General features: G+C 41.8%; 1 protein-coding gene across 1 annotated transcript in view; it reads left to right on the forward strand.

Moving 5' to 3' along the window:
- Nucleotides 1–18,169, forward strand: part of GEMIN5 (gem nuclear organelle associated protein 5) — a 57,038-nt gene that overhangs the window by 35,315 nt on the left and 3,554 nt on the right. Inside the window, exons 19-27 of the mRNA XM_033927112.1 lie at nt 2,734–2,856; nt 3,812–3,907; nt 4,409–4,546; nt 4,867–5,014; nt 5,898–6,021; nt 8,281–8,490; nt 10,245–10,502; nt 16,249–16,411; nt 16,951–17,533. Of these exons, the coding sequence (XP_033783003.1) occupies nt 2,734–2,856; nt 3,812–3,907; nt 4,409–4,546; nt 4,867–5,014; nt 5,898–6,021; nt 8,281–8,490; nt 10,245–10,502; nt 16,249–16,411; nt 16,951–17,533 (1,843 nt within the window). The remainder of the gene's footprint in view (nt 1–2,733; nt 2,857–3,811; nt 3,908–4,408; nt 4,547–4,866; nt 5,015–5,897; nt 6,022–8,280; nt 8,491–10,244; nt 10,503–16,248; nt 16,412–16,950; nt 17,534–18,169) is intronic.

Consider the following 18,169-nt stretch of genomic DNA (forward strand, 5'->3'; position numbering starts at 1 on the left):
AAAAATGTAAGTCTCCCTCCAACTTAGGAATCAAGGAAACTCTTATATCTCGGCATCCCAAGTCCTCTAAATTTTCTTCACACTTCTATCTCTGTTGTAATTCCTTCCTATTTCTCCTACTGTAAACCGCGTCGAGCTCTACGAACGTGGAGATGATGCGGTATACAAACCTAAGGATTAGATTAGATTAGATTAATTATAGCCATGTTAATATCTACAATGAATATGCATGAACACTGCACACATTATAGATCTGGCCAGAGGCATAGCAAGAGAGGTTGGCGCCCGGAGCAATGACACCCGGCATAGCTGCGCCGTGCACCCCCTCCACTCTTTCCCGCCCTCTCCCTCCTCATTGCTTGGGCGCCTTCCACTCTTCCCCGCTGCTCGAGTGCCCCCCGCATACCTCTTGAAACGTTCGTTCGCTGTTGCAAGCAGCATCTTCCATCCGCTGCTTGCGCCAGCTCCCTTCCGACGTCACGTCCTGGTCCCGCAGCCAGGAAGTGACGTCAGAAGGGAACCGACACCAGTGCGAGCAGCAAGTTGAAGATGCTGCTCGAGCCAGCGAACGTTTCAAGAGGTATGCGGGGGGAGGGGGGAATTCAAGCGGGGGGGAGGGGGATGCTGAAGCAGCAGGGAAGAGTGGGAGGCGCCCAAGCAATGAGGAAGGGGAAGGCGGAATGAGTGGAAGACGTGCACGGCAAAGCAATGCTAGGAGGAGAGGTGGTAGCATCCCCTGCATAGATGGTGCCCAGGGCGGTCCGCCTGTCTCCTCCCCCCCCCTTACTATGCCACTAGATCTGTATCTCCTGTATTTTCATAATTCTGTTAGGTCAGGCTCTGGAACGCTGAAAAGCAGCATTATAGACTGCAATAACATAAACTCCTGTAATCCCTGCAAAGTTAATACTTACTACTCTTGGTAAAGAGTGTGTCTAATCTTTTTTTGGTGGTATTTTTATTTTTCAGAATTTAGAGGTCCTTCTAAGACGTGCTTAAATGCTAAGATGCTGATAGGAATATAATGGGCACCTTTAGCATCTAGCACATGCTAATCGTTGGGGCGCACTAAATTAGTTAGCATGCCTTTGTACAAGGACACCTTAGGGCTCCTTTTATCAAGCCGCGCTAGCGGGGATAATGCACGCAACTTTTCATCACGCGCTAACCCCCGCGCTGGCCTAAAAACTACCGCCTGCTCAAGAGGCGGCGGTAGCGGCTAGCGCGGCCGGCGGTTTAGCGTGCGTTAAAACCGCCAGTGCGCCTTTGTAAAAGGAGCCCTTACTCTAAAAGGTTGCCTTATCCCTCCCCCGTTTCTCTATTTTGAAGTTGTAATCTAAGCCTCCTGTTTTGTTCCACCACTTTTTTTTCTCCTTTCTCATACGCTTTTTATTTTTTATGTTTTTACCTGTAAACCACTTTTATATCTTTTTTTTTGATGGATAGTATATCAAATAAAAGTGAACTATCAGTTGGCCATTTGGGAAGCTAGAGATGCTGGAATTAAAAGAAAGTGAAAGATGCTATTTTTACAAATCTGGGATTCATATTTGCAAGATTTGCATCCTAAGGGCCGTAGTGCGATTTTAAGTTGGATCTCTTAATTGGGCTTTTATTTAGTTAAATGAAGAGAGTATCATTGGGCAGAGAGTACTATTGGGTGGGGAGGGGTGGGGTGGAGAGGGACGGTAAAGATTCAATCACATACAGTATAGTTAAAGTGAGGGTTTATTGAAATTGGAATTTGTCTTTTATTATGTATATTAATAAATTATGCATTATTGATATGCTTTGATGTATTTGTTGTATTTGATGATATTTGCATCAATAAAAACTGAATCTAAAAAAAAAATAGAGTAATAAAAGGATTGCCGGATGGAATACTTGAACCAGAGGGGCTTAAGATTATGCAAGGGGAAAGAAGGTTGGGGGGCGGGGAAGGATTTGAAGAAGCATAAAACATAAGACAAAGGAATGGTAATTGCTGAAAACAAGCTTCGAGAATTAGAAAGTTGTAGAATTAGAATATGAGGAATTGTGTTAGCTTTCTTTTTAAGGATGCATTTGATAAATTAGAAAGCCTGACTAGAAGCCTTATTTCAATTGCACTTCATAACTTCTCTGAAGTATATGGATCTCTCCCTCCCCATTGTTTTTTTTCCCATAAGTGTCTTATTTACTATCAAACAACTTGTATTTCTCTTCCCTTTCTTTCCTTTTGTCTTAATATGTTTGTAAGGTTAGTCTTTAATATGTCTTATAAGATCTAGTTTTTGTCGTTTGTTTTGCTGTTCCCTGAAAATTGTAATTTTATTGATGTGTAACATTGCTTAGAATTTTGAATAAGCGATCGATCGGATTTATATGAAACTTGAAAACGTTTTGCTGCGACGATTGTACAACCGGTTGTGGTTAAAGAAATCTCATTTTCAATAAAAATAGAATGTCGGTGGGTATTGATTTAGGGCTCCTTATTACTAAGCCGCGTTAGCGTTTGGAGCGCGCACAGCATTTTAGCGTGCGCTAAACCCGTGCTACGCGGCTAGAACTAACACCAGCTCAATGCTGGCGTTAGCGTCTGACGCGCGCGGCAATTTAGCGTGCACTATTCCGCGCATTAATGCCCTAACGCGGCTTAGTAAAAGGAGCCCTTAGTTTTGTCTCTATATATTTCAGCCCGTTCTTGAGGCTTCCTTTACATCGATACATTGGCATTGATTTTCTTTTTTTCAGATATCATAGGGAGGAAGAGGAAGGCTCGTTCTGTGCTGCCTGTGAGCACATCCATGGATCACAGGTCCAAAGAGGAGCTGCACCAGGATTGCTTGAATCTGGCAATGACCCTTTTCTCAAACAGTATGTCTGAGCAGGGACTGTCTATAAATGTCAAAATGTACAGCGCTGTGTATGCCTTTCATAGAAAACATAGAAACACAGAAAGATGACGGCAGAAAAGGGCTACAGCCCATCAAGTCTGCCCACTCTACTGACCCACCCCCTTAAGTCTATACCCTAGTGACCCTATTCCTTATCTTCACCCTCATAGGGATCCCACGTAGATATCCCATTTATTCTTAAAGTCTGGGATGCTGCTGGCCTCGATCACCTGCACTGGAAGCCTGTTCCAATGATCTATCACTCTTTCCGTGCAAAATAGGTCACAAACCCAGTAGCTTGGTTAGAGCAGAGGGCTGAGAACTAAGGAACTCGAGGTTCAAATCCTACCGAAACTCCTTGTTTATTTAAAGCTTCTATACCATTACTAATGACTGGGGAGTCAATTCAGAGCGGTTTACACGAGCTTCTCTAATGGTGTTGGGGGTACATGAGCTTCAGTAATGGTGCTACGATATGTGAGCTATAGTAATGGTGTTACAATACGATACATGAGCTACGGTATATGAGCTTTAGTAATGGTGTACTATATAGAGATAGTATTTCTATGATGGTTATCCATACATGAGCTTCAGATGGTTTTCATTGATGGTTTTAGTGCATTAGGACATCATGGTATGGTGCATTTGTTGCATATCCTTCCCTTGTGACCTTGAGCAATTCACTTTCCATTGCTTCAGGTATAAACTTAGATAGTAGCTCTCTGGGGGACAGGGGATGAAAAGACACAAGTTAAGAGAGAGTACGTGTGAGTATGTGTGTGTGGGTGTAATTCCTCTTGTACATATTCATTTTTTTTTTTTTTTTCTGGCATCTTTGGAATAGTCTTTTGAGTTCTCTCTTTGATAATAGGAAAAGGAAAAAGAAAGCAGTTTTCCTATTTCATTCTTATTTATTGTCATTTCCTTTCCCAAAGAGCTAACTGAAGATTGCACTGGTGGATCAGGAGATCCCATGCACCTAGGGCTGTTTACAGACCGCATTTCACTGTACCGGATGATGGAGGCAGAAGGTAGGGTCAGGCCAATGGGACTGTTTGCAGATCGCTTAATGAAGTGTCTTATCAATGAATGATACACTGCAAAACAGGTGTATAAATGTGGGTACCTGGTAATATAATTGGGCCGGGGGGGGGGGAGCAGGGGAGATATTGATTGCCTATGATTACTGTATACCAAAAGAAATCAACCTGTAACCCATTCTGAGCTCTTTGGGGAAAATGGGATGGAAAACGAATTAAATAAATAAGTTTGGGTCCCAATAAAAAATCAGGACTAATTGGTTTTGGAGCCAGCTGGCTGCTATACACATTATATTCTTGTACCACCTTTCCACTGGGTACATCCAGGAAAAAGGGCACAGGCTGTGCTGTTGGCAGCAGTCTAGGGTGTGTTGAGGTGTCTTTTTTAACTTTTCCATCATAAGAGGGATATATAACGCCCCACTGTCTAAGAATCGCTCACTGTCTTTGGCCTTTTCAGGACTTAGGAAGTAATTGTCGTCTTGTAATTAGGAAAACACCATTTGGAGAATGGACATGCAGAGCTATATCACCAACTGATGCTCTGGAAGGGGGATCTCAAAGGAGCACTCCAGCTTGCTGCAGAGAGGGGAGAACTGACCGACCAGCTGCTTGCAGTGTCGCCAATGGGTATGCGAGTATAAACCTTGCAGAAACGTTCCCGCTTACAAGTGTTAAGGGTCTTATATATGCGTTTCACGACTCGGTCCTGGAGTACCCCCTTGCCAGTCGGGTTTTCAAGATATCCACAATGAATATGCAGGAAAGAAATTTGCATAGAATGGAGGCAGCGTATGCAAATCAAGTTTATGCAGATTCAGCGTGGATATCCCGAAAACCTGACTGGCAAGTGGGGTACTCCAGGACCGAGTTGAGAAACACTGTCATATATGGTGAAATCTTTTGTACAAGCTGAACAGTTTGTGTTGCACCTGCTTTATGTTTTCCAGCTGGATATCAGGTGTGGCTGTGGACTGTGGAAATGTTTGTGAAGCAGCTGTGCTACCAGGAGCAGTATGTCAAGGCAGCCTCTCACCTCCTCTCCATTCACAAAGTCTACGAAGCGGTGGAACTCCTGAAAGCAAATCATTTGTACAGGTCCTCGATTTCTTCATGCATGTAGAAAAGTCCAAATGTGCATGCCTCAAATAAAGAGATTTCTTTGTGTTTTGGTCCTGGAGATTAAGGTCTACAAAGTCAGCATCTATGAGTCAAACGTGGATGTTTTTGTTACATCGAGTTTTATGGACCCCTACGCGTTTACAAAAGATAGATAGCACTAGGTCCAATAGATGCTGGCATTGTAGATTAGAAGTTGGGACGTTAGATCATTTAATTTTTTTTTGTCCCTGTGTAAATGCTTTTTGGAAACTAATTTGGCCCCAAATTAATAAATTATTAGAAAACCATGTAGGACTCTCATATCACACTATATTATTTGGTACAGCAATGAGAACTCAAGAGTCCGATTTCTGCAAATAATAACAAGTTATTATTAATATTGACAGGGGTCGCCATGCAACAAATTACTCAAAATTGGAAAGATTATACTAAATTAAATTATACATTTTGGTGGAATTCAGTTTGTCACATATATAAGATGGAAAAGATGTTAGCATTACAACAAGGGAATCTTCATAATTTTAAAAAAATATTGGAACCATTGACTAATTATTCTAATGATCAGATATCTTAGCACATGGGTAGCAGATATGTGGGGGTGGGGGTGGGAAATGTATATCATATGGAATTAGGAATATTGATAAAAAGGGGGGTATTTATTTTATCTTACAAGACTATTTGTTTGTAAATACAAGTGATATATGAAAATTGGTTGTATTATGTTTAATTCACTTGTTGTAAGAATTAAAAAATGAATAAATTTAAAAAAAAGAGATTTCTTTGTTAACATCCATTTAATGACTGTCCTCACTGAGTGGTAATGTCTCTGACCATACTTTATTTTGCTTTGCTACTCTAGGGAGGCTACTGTCATCGCTAAAGCTCGACTGCTTCCAGAAGATCCTGTACTGAAAGATCTGTACACAAGTTGGGCAGCAGTGCTGGAGAAGGACGGACATTATACCATGGCAGCCAAGTGGTGGGTACGAGTGTGTATATGTAATGTAATGTAATTTATTTCTTATATACCGCTACATCCGTTAGGTTCTAAGCGGTTTACAGAAAATATACATTAAGATTAGAAATAAGAAAGGTACTTGAAAAATTCCCTTACTGTCCCGAAGGCTCACAATCTAACTAAAGTACCTGGAGGGTAATAGAGAAGTGAAAAGTAGAGTTAGAGGAAAAATAAAATAAACATTTTAACAAGACAGCATTGATCTAAATACTTTGGAATGTTCTAGAAGAGAGGAGAGAAAGGAATAGAAGCAGAAGGGGGAGCCGTTGAACAGTAGAATTCTGGAGAAATTTAAATGATAGAAATAGAACAAAACAAAGACAAAAGACAAAACAATAGATAAGATTAAAGATAAATCATAAGCTGGAAAGAAAAATAAAATAAAACTTTGTCTTCAATCCACGGTTTCAGCGTCAGTGATGAAGTGGAGCAAGTAAGTTTAGGAGGAGCGATTGACGTTTCCAGAAAGGGCTTCTTCAGGGAAGAGACTTGGCAGACAGTCCCAGGATGCCTATGTCTCCTCCCCTGCGATGTTCTCCCATCCATGCATTCCCTCCCAGACACACTGCCCGTGCCCCAGCCGCTCCAAGGAGGCTGCCCCAGATGAGGCCCACGGTGAATGCAGGATTCTCTCCTCTGCGGGAAAGCCGCCCGGAGCTGACAGTCGATCTTCTTAGCAGATTGCATGGGGGGAAGAGTTCACACTCTTGGTAGGATCGGGTCTGTGTGCTCTCGGTGGTTGTGGCTGGTCTCGTTGCTGCTTAGGTGTAAAAGCAGTTGATCTCCACTGCTGCTGATATTTAAAAGCAGGCAGATTGATCTCTCCAATGGACTGCAGGGGGAGGAGTTCACACTCCTGGCAGGATCGGGTCTGTGGGCTCTTTGTGGTTGCAGTAGGTCTCGCTGCTGCTTGTATGTAAAAGCAGTTGTTTTTCTACTGCTGCTGATATTTTAAGCAGGTAGATTGATCTCTTAAACGGGATATAGGGGGAGGAGCTCACATGCCTGGCTGGATCGGGGCAAGGGCTCTTATTATAGGCAGCTGGTCTTGCTGCTACTTAGGTGTTAAAGCAGTTGATCTTCCTAGCGGACTGCAGGAGGTGTGGAGCTCACACTCCTGTCATGATCTGGTCTATGGGCTCTTGGTAGTTGCGGTTGGTCCCAATGCTGCTTAGGTGTAAAAGCAGTTGTTCTCCCACTGCTGCTGATATTTAAAAGCAGGTAGATTGATCTATCCAATGGAATGCTGGGGGAAGATCTTATATGTCTGGCTGGATCGTGGCAAAGGGTTCCCGGTAGTGGCGGCTGGTCCTATTGCTGCTTAGGTGTAAAAACAGTTGATCTTCTTATCGAATTGTATATGTGCTTAAGAGAGATTTGAAAACCCAAGTTCACTCATCACAGCACACAAGCCAAAGAGACTGGGTTTGTGGCCATCTAATATTCTGGTACTAGCTTAGAATTTATATTAGCCTCTCGCATCATGGACTTTAAGTTTGTTAGTTGGGATGATGCAGAAAGATGGATAATGCAATGAGGACATTGCTCGCAAAGCCTTGGAATATTACAGAGGAGAAATTGTGTAATGATTTTTCTCATTTGCAAAAGCTATGGCGCTTGTTCTACTATTTGAACATTGAAACACATAACTGTTACAACAACGATGCTAGACAGGCTGAAACGCTTACCATAAAGTTTGGTCTTGTAACACCTTGCTATAAGTGGTGATTCACTAAACCAGCCTTCTAGAAATTGTGCAGTATGAGCACAATATATTTTTTGCTTCTCCCTGGCTTCTTTTCCTTTTTCTTCTTCATCTTCGTCATAACACTGTCCTCCTCGTCCTCCAATCTTATCTTCCCTTTTATAATCTTAAGATTTTGCAGTCTGATTTCAGGCATCCTCTGTATTGCAGTTTGTGGAGCTTCTAAACCAGTGGTCTCAAACTCGCGATGCGCCAGGTACTATTTTGAGGCCCTCGGTATGTTTATCTTAATCACAAAAGTAAAATAAAACCGTTTCTTGATCATATGTCTCTTTAGCTATAAATGACATTTCTTTAATAAGACATTAACTATTTTTTTCTGAGGCCCTCCAAGTACCTACAAATCCAAAATGTGGCCCTGCAAAGGGTTTGAGTTTGAGACCAGTGCTCTAGAATGTGATGGATTGTATCCCTGTGCCAAAATGTAATAATCTGTCATAATATTTTGCTCCTCTTCAGTTATTTGGGGCTGCTTCCCCTTATGATGCAGCCAAAGTGTTGGCCAAGAAAGGTGACTTGGCCTCTCTGAAAACTGCAGCGGAGCTGGCTTTGATAGTAGGGGAAAAGGAACTGGCTGCCTCCTTCTCCGTCAGATGTGCTCAAGAGCTGCTGTCCGCCAGGAACTGGGTGGGTGCCCAAGAAGCCCTTCAACAACAAGACAGTCTGCTGGTTGGTTTCTCTTGCTTATCTTGAGTTAGTTTTGTTTAAGAAACTTGAGACATTATACTGATGCTAGAAAAGTATGGGCTAGTCTCATAAATTCTTTTTAATTTCTTTATTCTTTTTCAAACTTACATCAAGTGCACAAAAAGAACAACATGAAATACTATCATATAACACTTGAACATCATACATTATATTCTTAATATGTAAATTAATTAAAAACCTTCCCCCTCCCATCTTTCTATACAATCATTAAAACTATCATATTCCTTCAAAATTTCAATTTCGCTGCATCTTATCTTCCAATCCCCCCCACCCCCCTATTTATATTATCAAAGAAAAATGATGCCTATTCACTACAAAAATCAACCATCGGTCTCCATATCTTTAAAAAAATTTTATAACTTCCTTTCTGTATTGCAATTGCTCTTTCCATCTTGTAAATATGACACAGGGAATTCCACCAAAACGTATAATTGAGATTACTATAATTTTTCCAGTTGTTAGTAATATGTTGCATAGCAACACCCGTCATTATCATCAAAAGCTTATTGTTATGTGCTGATAATTGACTTTTTTCCTCATAGACATACCAAACAGAACAGTATCATATGATATTTCCACATGATTTTCCAATAAGCAATTTATTTGAGACCAAATTGAATTCCAAAAATTCCTAATGCAGGGGCAATAAAAAATTAGATGATCCAATGTCCCCACTTCTAGATTACATTGCCAGCATCTATTAGATTTAGAGCTATCCAACTTTTGTAAACGAACTGGGGTCCAAAAAGCTCTATGTTATAAAAAGAACCAAGTTTGTCAGTCTCATAAATTCTTAATGGAAAAGGAGTGACAGCCTCAGAAACGCTCACACATAGATCTTAGATCACATTTCGGGTGGCCACGTCGTGATGAGTATATAGTTTTGAGAGATTGTGCCCTGAGGAAACCTTAACAGGGTGAAACATGTTGGCGACTCTGTCCCTCTTGGCTAACCACCCAAGTTAAGTAAACTATACTATTTATTTAACTTATTTACTGAAAATATACGAAAAAAAGCATTGCACTTTTCATCTTACCAGGGACCCAATGACAATTGGGGGCATAAATCCAACAGTTATGAAAGTTTATTGAACTGTTGGTGGCACCTCTGAGGGCCTGGAGAATATACTTGATAAATCACATTGAAATAGGAGGTATTCAAGGGAGGTTAATATATACCGACCCTGTTGCTGCACCATAGTACTTATCCTTCTATAGAGATTACATCTGAAGCCTTAATATACCACGTTGCTCATAGTAACATAATAAAATGATGGCAGATAAAGTTATTCTCATTAAAAATACATGATTAAATTAACTTGTCTCATTTGGGCCATAGACTAAAGTCCACCTGGTATTGTCCTAGGTTCCAACTGCTGAAGTTGCCATCTAAGCTCACTCCAGCCTATGCAGCCATCCCGTTGTTTGCAGGATATCTGCTGTAAAGTCTAGCCAGTAACGTCCCCATGTTCCGAGTTTGTGGAGTTCCCACTGATGCCCTCCCCAGCCCATCCTACACTGAACCACCATATATGGGACACAGATCGTACAAGTCTGTCCAATAGTAGTTCAATTTTCATATTACTGTAGATATTTAAGCCAATAATTTATAAAGATACATAACATAATTTTATAATTTCTTGTGTATTATTATTAAAATGCCTGCTTGGAGTTAGCCACATCTTACTACTTAGAGGGTTTACCCTAATTTTCAGGGTCAAAGGCTGGTTTTCTGTACCAGTGAACTGTTGTACAAGAGTCTTCCAGAGGGAGGTGCAATAGAGTGGAAGAGCCTTTCACCTCCTTGTTTCCACAATTGGGTGGTGAGGCACAAAGATCCTTTCTTGGATACCGTGGCAGAAGTATGGCAGGGAGCATTTGGCGTGACTACCATTGAACAGTCCAAGGCCGCATTTCAGCAGCTGCATGGTACTGAGCATCCTCCAGCTACACCAAATACAAGTGCCAGACAGGTAAGGGCTAAATGTGCTATGAAAGTTTTTTGAGAAACATTTGTACAAAGAAAAGCTTGGAATTCTGGAGTATGTTTCCAATTGAAGAGATATGTCGATGTGAATTTAATAAAAATATCAAAAAAATTCAAGAAAAGGATGCCCAAAATAAATCACAAAAATATTGCACCCTCCAACAAAACAGGACAAAAAAAATCACCTTTCTTTCCAAAAAGGGAGAAAAGACCTCAGTGTCTAATAGGGGCTTTATACGCTTCCACCATAGACAGGCTAGTTTTAAACAGAGTTTAATCCTAGCAGACACATCCTTGGTCAAAAAACTCCCAAATTACATGTGAAATTATATTCTTAATTTTTCTTATGATTTGCTTATCATTTTCAAATTTTTCTTCGTATTTTCAAAATTAGTCTCTCATGTTAAACAATTGAACAGTTGTTTTTCAAAATAGAAGTCACTTATCTCAGTATTGGTATTCAAGTGTAGTCCTGGGGTTAAGAAAGCAGGAAAAACTGCTCCATGGAAGAAAAGCTACCAATCATCCAAGCTAAATAATCTTCCAAAATATCCAACAGGGCCCCTGTTTCGCAAAAAATGCTTCTTCAGGGATTTGAGCGATCATACAGAAGTGGAAGCGGGTGAAATGATCCAAACCCGCTCTGAATGCTACATTGCCAGTGGCTCATTGAGCCAAATTACCAGAGCTTTTAACCCTGCCAGCATAAGCCGGCCCCGCCCTGCTGCACATGGGCCATCACTCACCCACTTCAAACCCCCTGTATCACTAAACCTCCCAGTATATCACAAAACCACACTGCACACTCACTAAATGTTCTCTAATATACTCTGCTATTGCCATAATTCCACACTCAGCCGCTTAAAATTCCAAGTGCAACACAAAATACTTGTGCTTGAACCACTGAAACCAAACTCTGTGTATTGTAACCCGCACTAGAGCCTAGCCACGGAACTCCTCAGTGCCCCTAGTGGTTACAGTTAAAAACTGCACCAGCATGTGACCCAGTATGGAGTCACCCTGCAGACACTGTAAATTATGAGTTAAACAAACAAAAACTAGAACCAATGCATACAGCTCCAGGGTTGGTTCTCCAAAAGAAAATGTAATTGTCAGAATGGCAAAATCCACAAATCAATGTAACTTTCAAAACAACACAGAAAAAGAAACTCAAAGTGAAAACTCTGATTGAGTTCAGGTTTTTCTCTCCCAAATGCCAATTATCCTCTCTGTGGCTTTATTCTCCACAGAGCTTCTTGTAACAAGGCTTCCAAAGCCTGCTCCTTAGCAGGTTGCAAAAGAGTTCAGTTCTCTGCTATAATGCATCAAACAGTCTCTGCAAAAACACAAGCCTCTAGCTTTTCTTATAGCACTGCTGGGTCTAGGGAAGTGCCTCAAGTTTGCCTGCAAAAGCACAAAACAGCCTTTCAAAATCCCTCCCAGGTGTTGGCAAACTTCTCCCCACTAAAAAGGCACTCTCAGCTTCTTCACAAAATGAGCAGAGAATCAAAACAGTGCAGTAACAAAAATCCCACAGTTCAAACAGTCAGTGTCCCAGGCTAACCAAAAAAAAAAAAAACCACAACTTCAGCCCAAAATAGCAATCAGAAAAACAAAACTCACAGTTCCTTGCTCAGTCCTTGAAAAGGGTTGCCAAGCCTACTTCCATCAGCTCAGGAGCCACTTCCAAGCCCTCAGGGACCTGCTCTCCTTGCAGCTCCATCAGCATTTCCTGATTTGCTTCCAGCAACTCTGAAGTGGGTCCAGACTCTTACACTTCCTTGGGGTCACAGGTATTACCCGTGCTTGAGCTGGGAAGCTCTTCTTTAGGGAGAGACCTGAGCTTCCTGCCTAGTAGCTTGCTAACATCTACTGGCCTTTCAAGAGGGGAGCCACACCCTACTTTAACTGAGCCTGCTCTCACCTGGGCTGCTCTCTGGCTCCCCCAGTGGACACTAGGGAAACCACAGGGACCAAGGCAGGCACGGAGCCTGAATGGTTACATACCCCCACACTAAAAGAATGCTTACTCAGAAAGCAGGGATATGTAAGAACCTAGGTGCTAATGGCGCCGCCTGTTCCTATATTTCCTCTCCTTGGGAACTGGATCAGGACAGAGGTTCTCAAAGTCCTCAGGCCAATACAGAACCGGTGGTTCATAGGTTCTTGCCTTTTCAGTAGCAGTTTGGGTTCTAATTCCTCAAACCCCTCTACTTTTTGGGCTAGCGCAGTGAGGACCTGAGCTATGTCCTCCAATTGCCCTTCCTGCAGTTCCTGCATTTGGCTTTTCAATCGGGATACATCACCTCCAACCCCCTTCAAGGAGTCCTTGACTGTCTCTATCTGAAGGGCCTGTTGCTCCAGCTGAGCGCTATTCGTTTGGCTCTGTTTAGCCAGGCTATCAGGATCTGCTCCTCTGGTAGCCCACTCCTCCTGGGTTGCTTGTATTTTTAGCTGTTGCATCATTTCCTGCTGTTGGTTTTGAATACTAGCTACTTTGGTTTCTACTTCTTGCACCTGCGTTTTAATTTGGGTCATCAGTTTTTTAAGAGTGTCAGCCTGTTGCTGACCCTGAACTATTATTTCCTGCTTCAGGGCCTCTCTCAATTCAGGCAGGGGATCACTAGGAGGGTGTTCCTCCTTCGGCATTTGCTTAAGGCTTAATTCTAAGCACTTCTGATGAACTGCTTCCAGTTACCCTTTCCACTGGGCAACCTGCCTATTCGCCATATCTTGCAGTTCACCTTTAAGGGACGCTACCCCTTGCCGAAGGTGCTCAGTACTCTCCTTCGCCTGAGTCTTACTGTTATCACTCAGGGTCTGGAATTGTGTCCCGTCCCGTCCCTTCAGAGCCCTGGGATGGATTCAAATCGGACCCTCGAGTATTGTTCGGGTGGCCTATCCCTGTAGAACCAAACCCCTTTGTCCTTCTATTCGTGCCAGTAAGATGTACCCATCGTTCTAACTTGGCATGCCAAATTCTTTCACATATCATCTGTGCAATTTTATCCCCAGGTTGAACCTGATAGTCCGTATCACCCTGATTCACTAACAGCACAGTGATATTGCCCCTATAGTCAGGATCGATCACGCCTGCAGAAACATCAAGCGAGTGCTCTGATGCCAACCCTGACCTGGCCCCTGTTCTTATATATGAGCCCGGCGGAGGGGAAACTTGTAAATCTGTTTGTACCAGGGCCCTTTCTTTTGCTGGAATCACCTGCCCATGAGCCGCATACAAATCATACCCAGCAGCTTTAGAATAAGCTTGAGTAGGGGCTCGAGCATTCTCAAAGGGACCCATCTGAGAGTGGGACGCCACCCCTGCCGGGGAGCTCTACACCGAGGCTGCCTTCTTTGCCAAGCTATCCTGTCTGGGTTCCTGTCCCTCCTAACTTGGGCACCTAATACCCGCTTACCGGACTGCTGTGGTTCTCCCTGTCCCTCATTTGAAGCACTGCCAGCCTGCGCTACTACCTTGCTCAAGTCTGGCCAGTCCCTGCCTAAAATCAGCGGGAAAGGAGTAGAATCCAGGATAGCCAACTGCATCATATATTGCTTACCCCAATGTCTTACAGACACCCTGGCCCATGGGTACTCTTTCATATCACCATGGACACACACCACCAGGACTTTGCCAGTGTCTTCTTTAACTAAGGAAGACTTGCAGACCTGTTCCCATATCTGGCAAGACATTACAGATTGTTCAGCCCCTGTCAATTAGAGCCCACACCTCTTTGCCTGCTAACAGTACAGGTATTTGACATTCCTGCCTGTCCCTTGCTCTAGGGCTCCGGGAATTAACAAAATCTCTTCGTGCTCTGCAGAACCTCTGAGTGTGGACAGCCTTCCCGCACCTATAACACTTCCTCTGCCCACCCTGGGAATTGGTTCTAGGAGAGGTAGAATTAGAATCCTTTGGAGCAGGTTTCTTACGCCACTCTCCGCTCAGTTCTACTGGGTTCTGTCTAGGTGGGGGTGCTCGCACCGGGACTGGGCCTTCTCCTGAGGGTTCTTGGGCATCTAGGTACGCCTCTGCTACCTCTAAGACTTGCCCTAAAGTATTGCAGTTTTGCCTCTTAATCCAGGCTCTCAAGTTTTTAGGGACTGCTTCCAGCATTTGTTCCCTAACTATCTCTGTGAACAAAGCCCTAGCATCACTCAAAAAAGGTTGAAGCCACTTCTCATCTAACTTGGTGATACGTTGTAATAAGGCCTTAGGTCTCTCAGCGTGAAGCATCTGGGTAGCTCTATACTCCTGCCTATAATGTTCAGCAGTGAAACCTAAATAGTAGAGTACTCATTGAAGTATGGATAAGTGAACAATCTGTGAGGAATGGAAGGAGACTGAATCAATTAGCTACGCTGATGTGGATAGGGAGTGGGGCAATTATTTATTATAACTATAGTATCGCTTCACTCAGAAGAAAAATTTTTCTATATTATTCCATAGGCCAATATAGACTGTGGTTTAGTAAAGATAAGACATTTCAAGTTTAAGTCAACAGTAAAAAGTCTTTGTGTGCCTATGTTACCACAACCTTCATGACAGATCAAATTTCTTCACACTACTCCTATATAGGGGTTCAATAATAATACTTTCAAACAAATCACCTCTATAATTACTGTTGTTGTATATTGATATGATCCTCAGCTGGCTCTTCAGTCATGCATTATGTATTTTTTTTTTTTTATACTTCTTTATTCATTTTTTGAATTATCCAAACAAGTGTACAATAAGTCAAAACATAAAATACAATTTCACTTGAATTTCTACAATCAACTCACAATAAGAATTACCCACCATCCCCCCTCTTCAAATATATTTGTATTCATCTAACACAATTTTATATAATCATATCCCTCTTGTTATTTATCATAAAAATTATTAATCCCACCCACCAAATATTGGGATAAATACTATTATTTACTATAGTATTTTATTAATGGTCCCCACACTTCTTTAAATTTATTAAAATATCCTTTTCTAACCGCCAATGTTCTCTCCATTTCATACACATGACACACCAAATTCCACCAAAAACAATAGCTTAACCCCCTATAGTCTTTCCAATTGTATGTTATTTGTTGGATGGCAACTCCTGTTAAAATCATTAAAAGTTTATTATTATTTGAGGATATTTGACACTTGGCCCTCATAGACATACCAAACAAAATTGTATCGTATGACAGGGCCACATGATTCTCCAACAGACAATTTATTTGACCCCAGATCAATTTCCAAAAATGATGTATTTTTTATGCATGAGCCATTATCGTCATCAGATCTTTTTTATCAAAAAAATTTAACCACTTTTTAAAAAAAAAATATAAGTATATATTTTTCATTTATCTTAATTATTGGTTTTAACTTCCTCTCCCACAACCATCATGACATGATCTATCCCAGACCAACAGCCAGAATTCTGATAGCCGGTAGGTTTGTTATAAGGTAAAGTCAGAATGAAATGAAGACTGCAACAAAGACCTGTGTAAAATATCTTGTCTGGGTTTGTTGTAGTCAAGATGGTAATAAAGAGGGTGTCCCTTGGAACTTACCTGCTCATGTTTTGCATTTCTGCTTTATGCCAAGATACTTCCGACAATTGCCCTCTGGCTTATTTACAAGATTTGCCTGGATGCTGTTCTCTAGTCAAAGATTCTACCCTCACAGGAACTGATCCCTATCCATGTTGTGATAATGGTTAATCTGATTTTTCCCATTCCCACAGCTGCTCTTTCATATATCTTATGATGTAACCCTGGCACTGCTCAGCTCCCAGCTTTTTTCTTGGGATGAAACGGTAACGGCCCTGCTCAGAGCAGTGACGCGTGCTTATAACGCTGGGCACTTCACTCTGATGCAAGAAATCTGCAGCCTTCTCCTCCCAGATGGTAAGAATGAATATGAGCTTGTTAGACTTTACTATTTCATATGCAGTAAAAATTGTTCACCAGCAGCACAAAGCTGTCTTTTTTTTTTTACTCCGATACCTTCAGCTACTTGCCTATTGCTTTGAAACTTGTCCATGACATTTTTATACAGAACCCTCTCCTCCAACGCTTTCAGTTTTAGTGACATTATGCAGTAAACACCATAGTAGAATTATAAATATTCCTTATGGAAGAACACGCAGAATAAAAAGCACAAGGGAGCATCCTATGAAGCTGAAGGAAGAAAGCCTCAAAAATAATGTGAGGGTGAAAAAAAATATATTTCTTGTAGGAGGGGAGAGTAATAGATACCTGGAACAGATTTCCTGGGGGGGGGGGGGGAGAAGATAGCGAATGGAATAAGAATGGTTAGACTGGGCAGAAGGTAGGCCTTACGTGCCAACATCTGTAAAAGAAAGCTGATTTCATCCATTGTATTTTCAGATCTGAGCTATCCCTACTATCACACCGATCTAGATAACATTTTCTCTTCTTGTTAGGTTGCCGTTATCTCCATGACCAAGTGGATAGAACAAATGCAATCAGCACTGCTGCGTACAAAAGCCTACAAGCATTTATCTCCTATGTACAACTTTATGATTTATGGTGGGGTTACCCTAATGAACCCCAGACGTCAGCAGATTCCAAGCTTTTTCTCAGGGAGCAGGAAAGCTCAGAATTGCATCAGAGTACTGTGGTTGAAAGCAATGCAGCTGAGGCCGGAAGAGAAAGGGACCTTGCTACTGCATCAAGGGATAGCATAGATATGAACGAAGATATGTCGGTTAGAACTGCAGAAAAACTTGAAGACCTCAAGGATAGCTCAGCAGCAGGCTCAAGTCCTCATTCTAAGAGGCAGCTGCTACTAACTGATTGTGAAGTGATGATTTCGGAGGTCCATGCAGTTTTCCAGAGTGTGCAGGATGATATCAAACAAATCCAAAAAAACCTGTCGGCAATGATTCAGGAGCATCAAAAAAGTTTCATGCATACAAACACAAGAGAGAACTCTGTTGAAAGTGAGCAGAATCTGAGCTCGGAGGTGCCAGCAGAAACACCCTCTCCAGACAGACAAAACCAGGGGTAAGTATAAAAGGAAGATGCACAGAAAATGTGTCCAGTATATGCAAATTTCTCAGGTACAAGATCCTTTATCTGAAATCCATGGGACCAGGCATATGTTGGTTTTTGGAATGATAATGTTAAGTCAGAAAAAAGACCATAAATTTTCCACCAAACATTTTTATTTCAAACTAAGGCAAACATTGAACACTTAAAGCACTTGTTCACCAAAGACCCCTGAGGCTGACATGTCCCTGCTTCAAATTTTAATGTAGGACAGGCATAAAAAAAAATATAGGAGTGCACATTCCAGCACCGATAACAGCAGATGAAGGAGCACCATGTTGTTTATGAAAAGAGTCGCACTATTCACAAAGGGCTCTGTAAAAGGGGCATAAACATTAAGCACTTCACTACAAACTTGTTCCAAACAGTCTTTAGTCACACGGTCTTTCTTAGCCAAAAAGTCTAACATGTATCATCTTCCATCTGTATTCAGTTCTCTGATGATAGTGCAGGAACAGTGACAGTCTTTTTAAAGATTTCTTCCAGTGTCATCTGTCTAATTAACAAAGGTTTCTGTTTCAGTAGTCTTTCTTGATTGAGTAGACGGCCATAATCTCATGCTGATAAAAGCAAGTTGTTTCAAGCCAGCAA

This window comes from Geotrypetes seraphini, chromosome 18 (genome assembly GCF_902459505.1).
Source record: "Geotrypetes seraphini chromosome 18, aGeoSer1.1, whole genome shotgun sequence".
Taxonomy (NCBI): domain Eukaryota; kingdom Metazoa; phylum Chordata; class Amphibia; order Gymnophiona; family Dermophiidae; genus Geotrypetes; species Geotrypetes seraphini.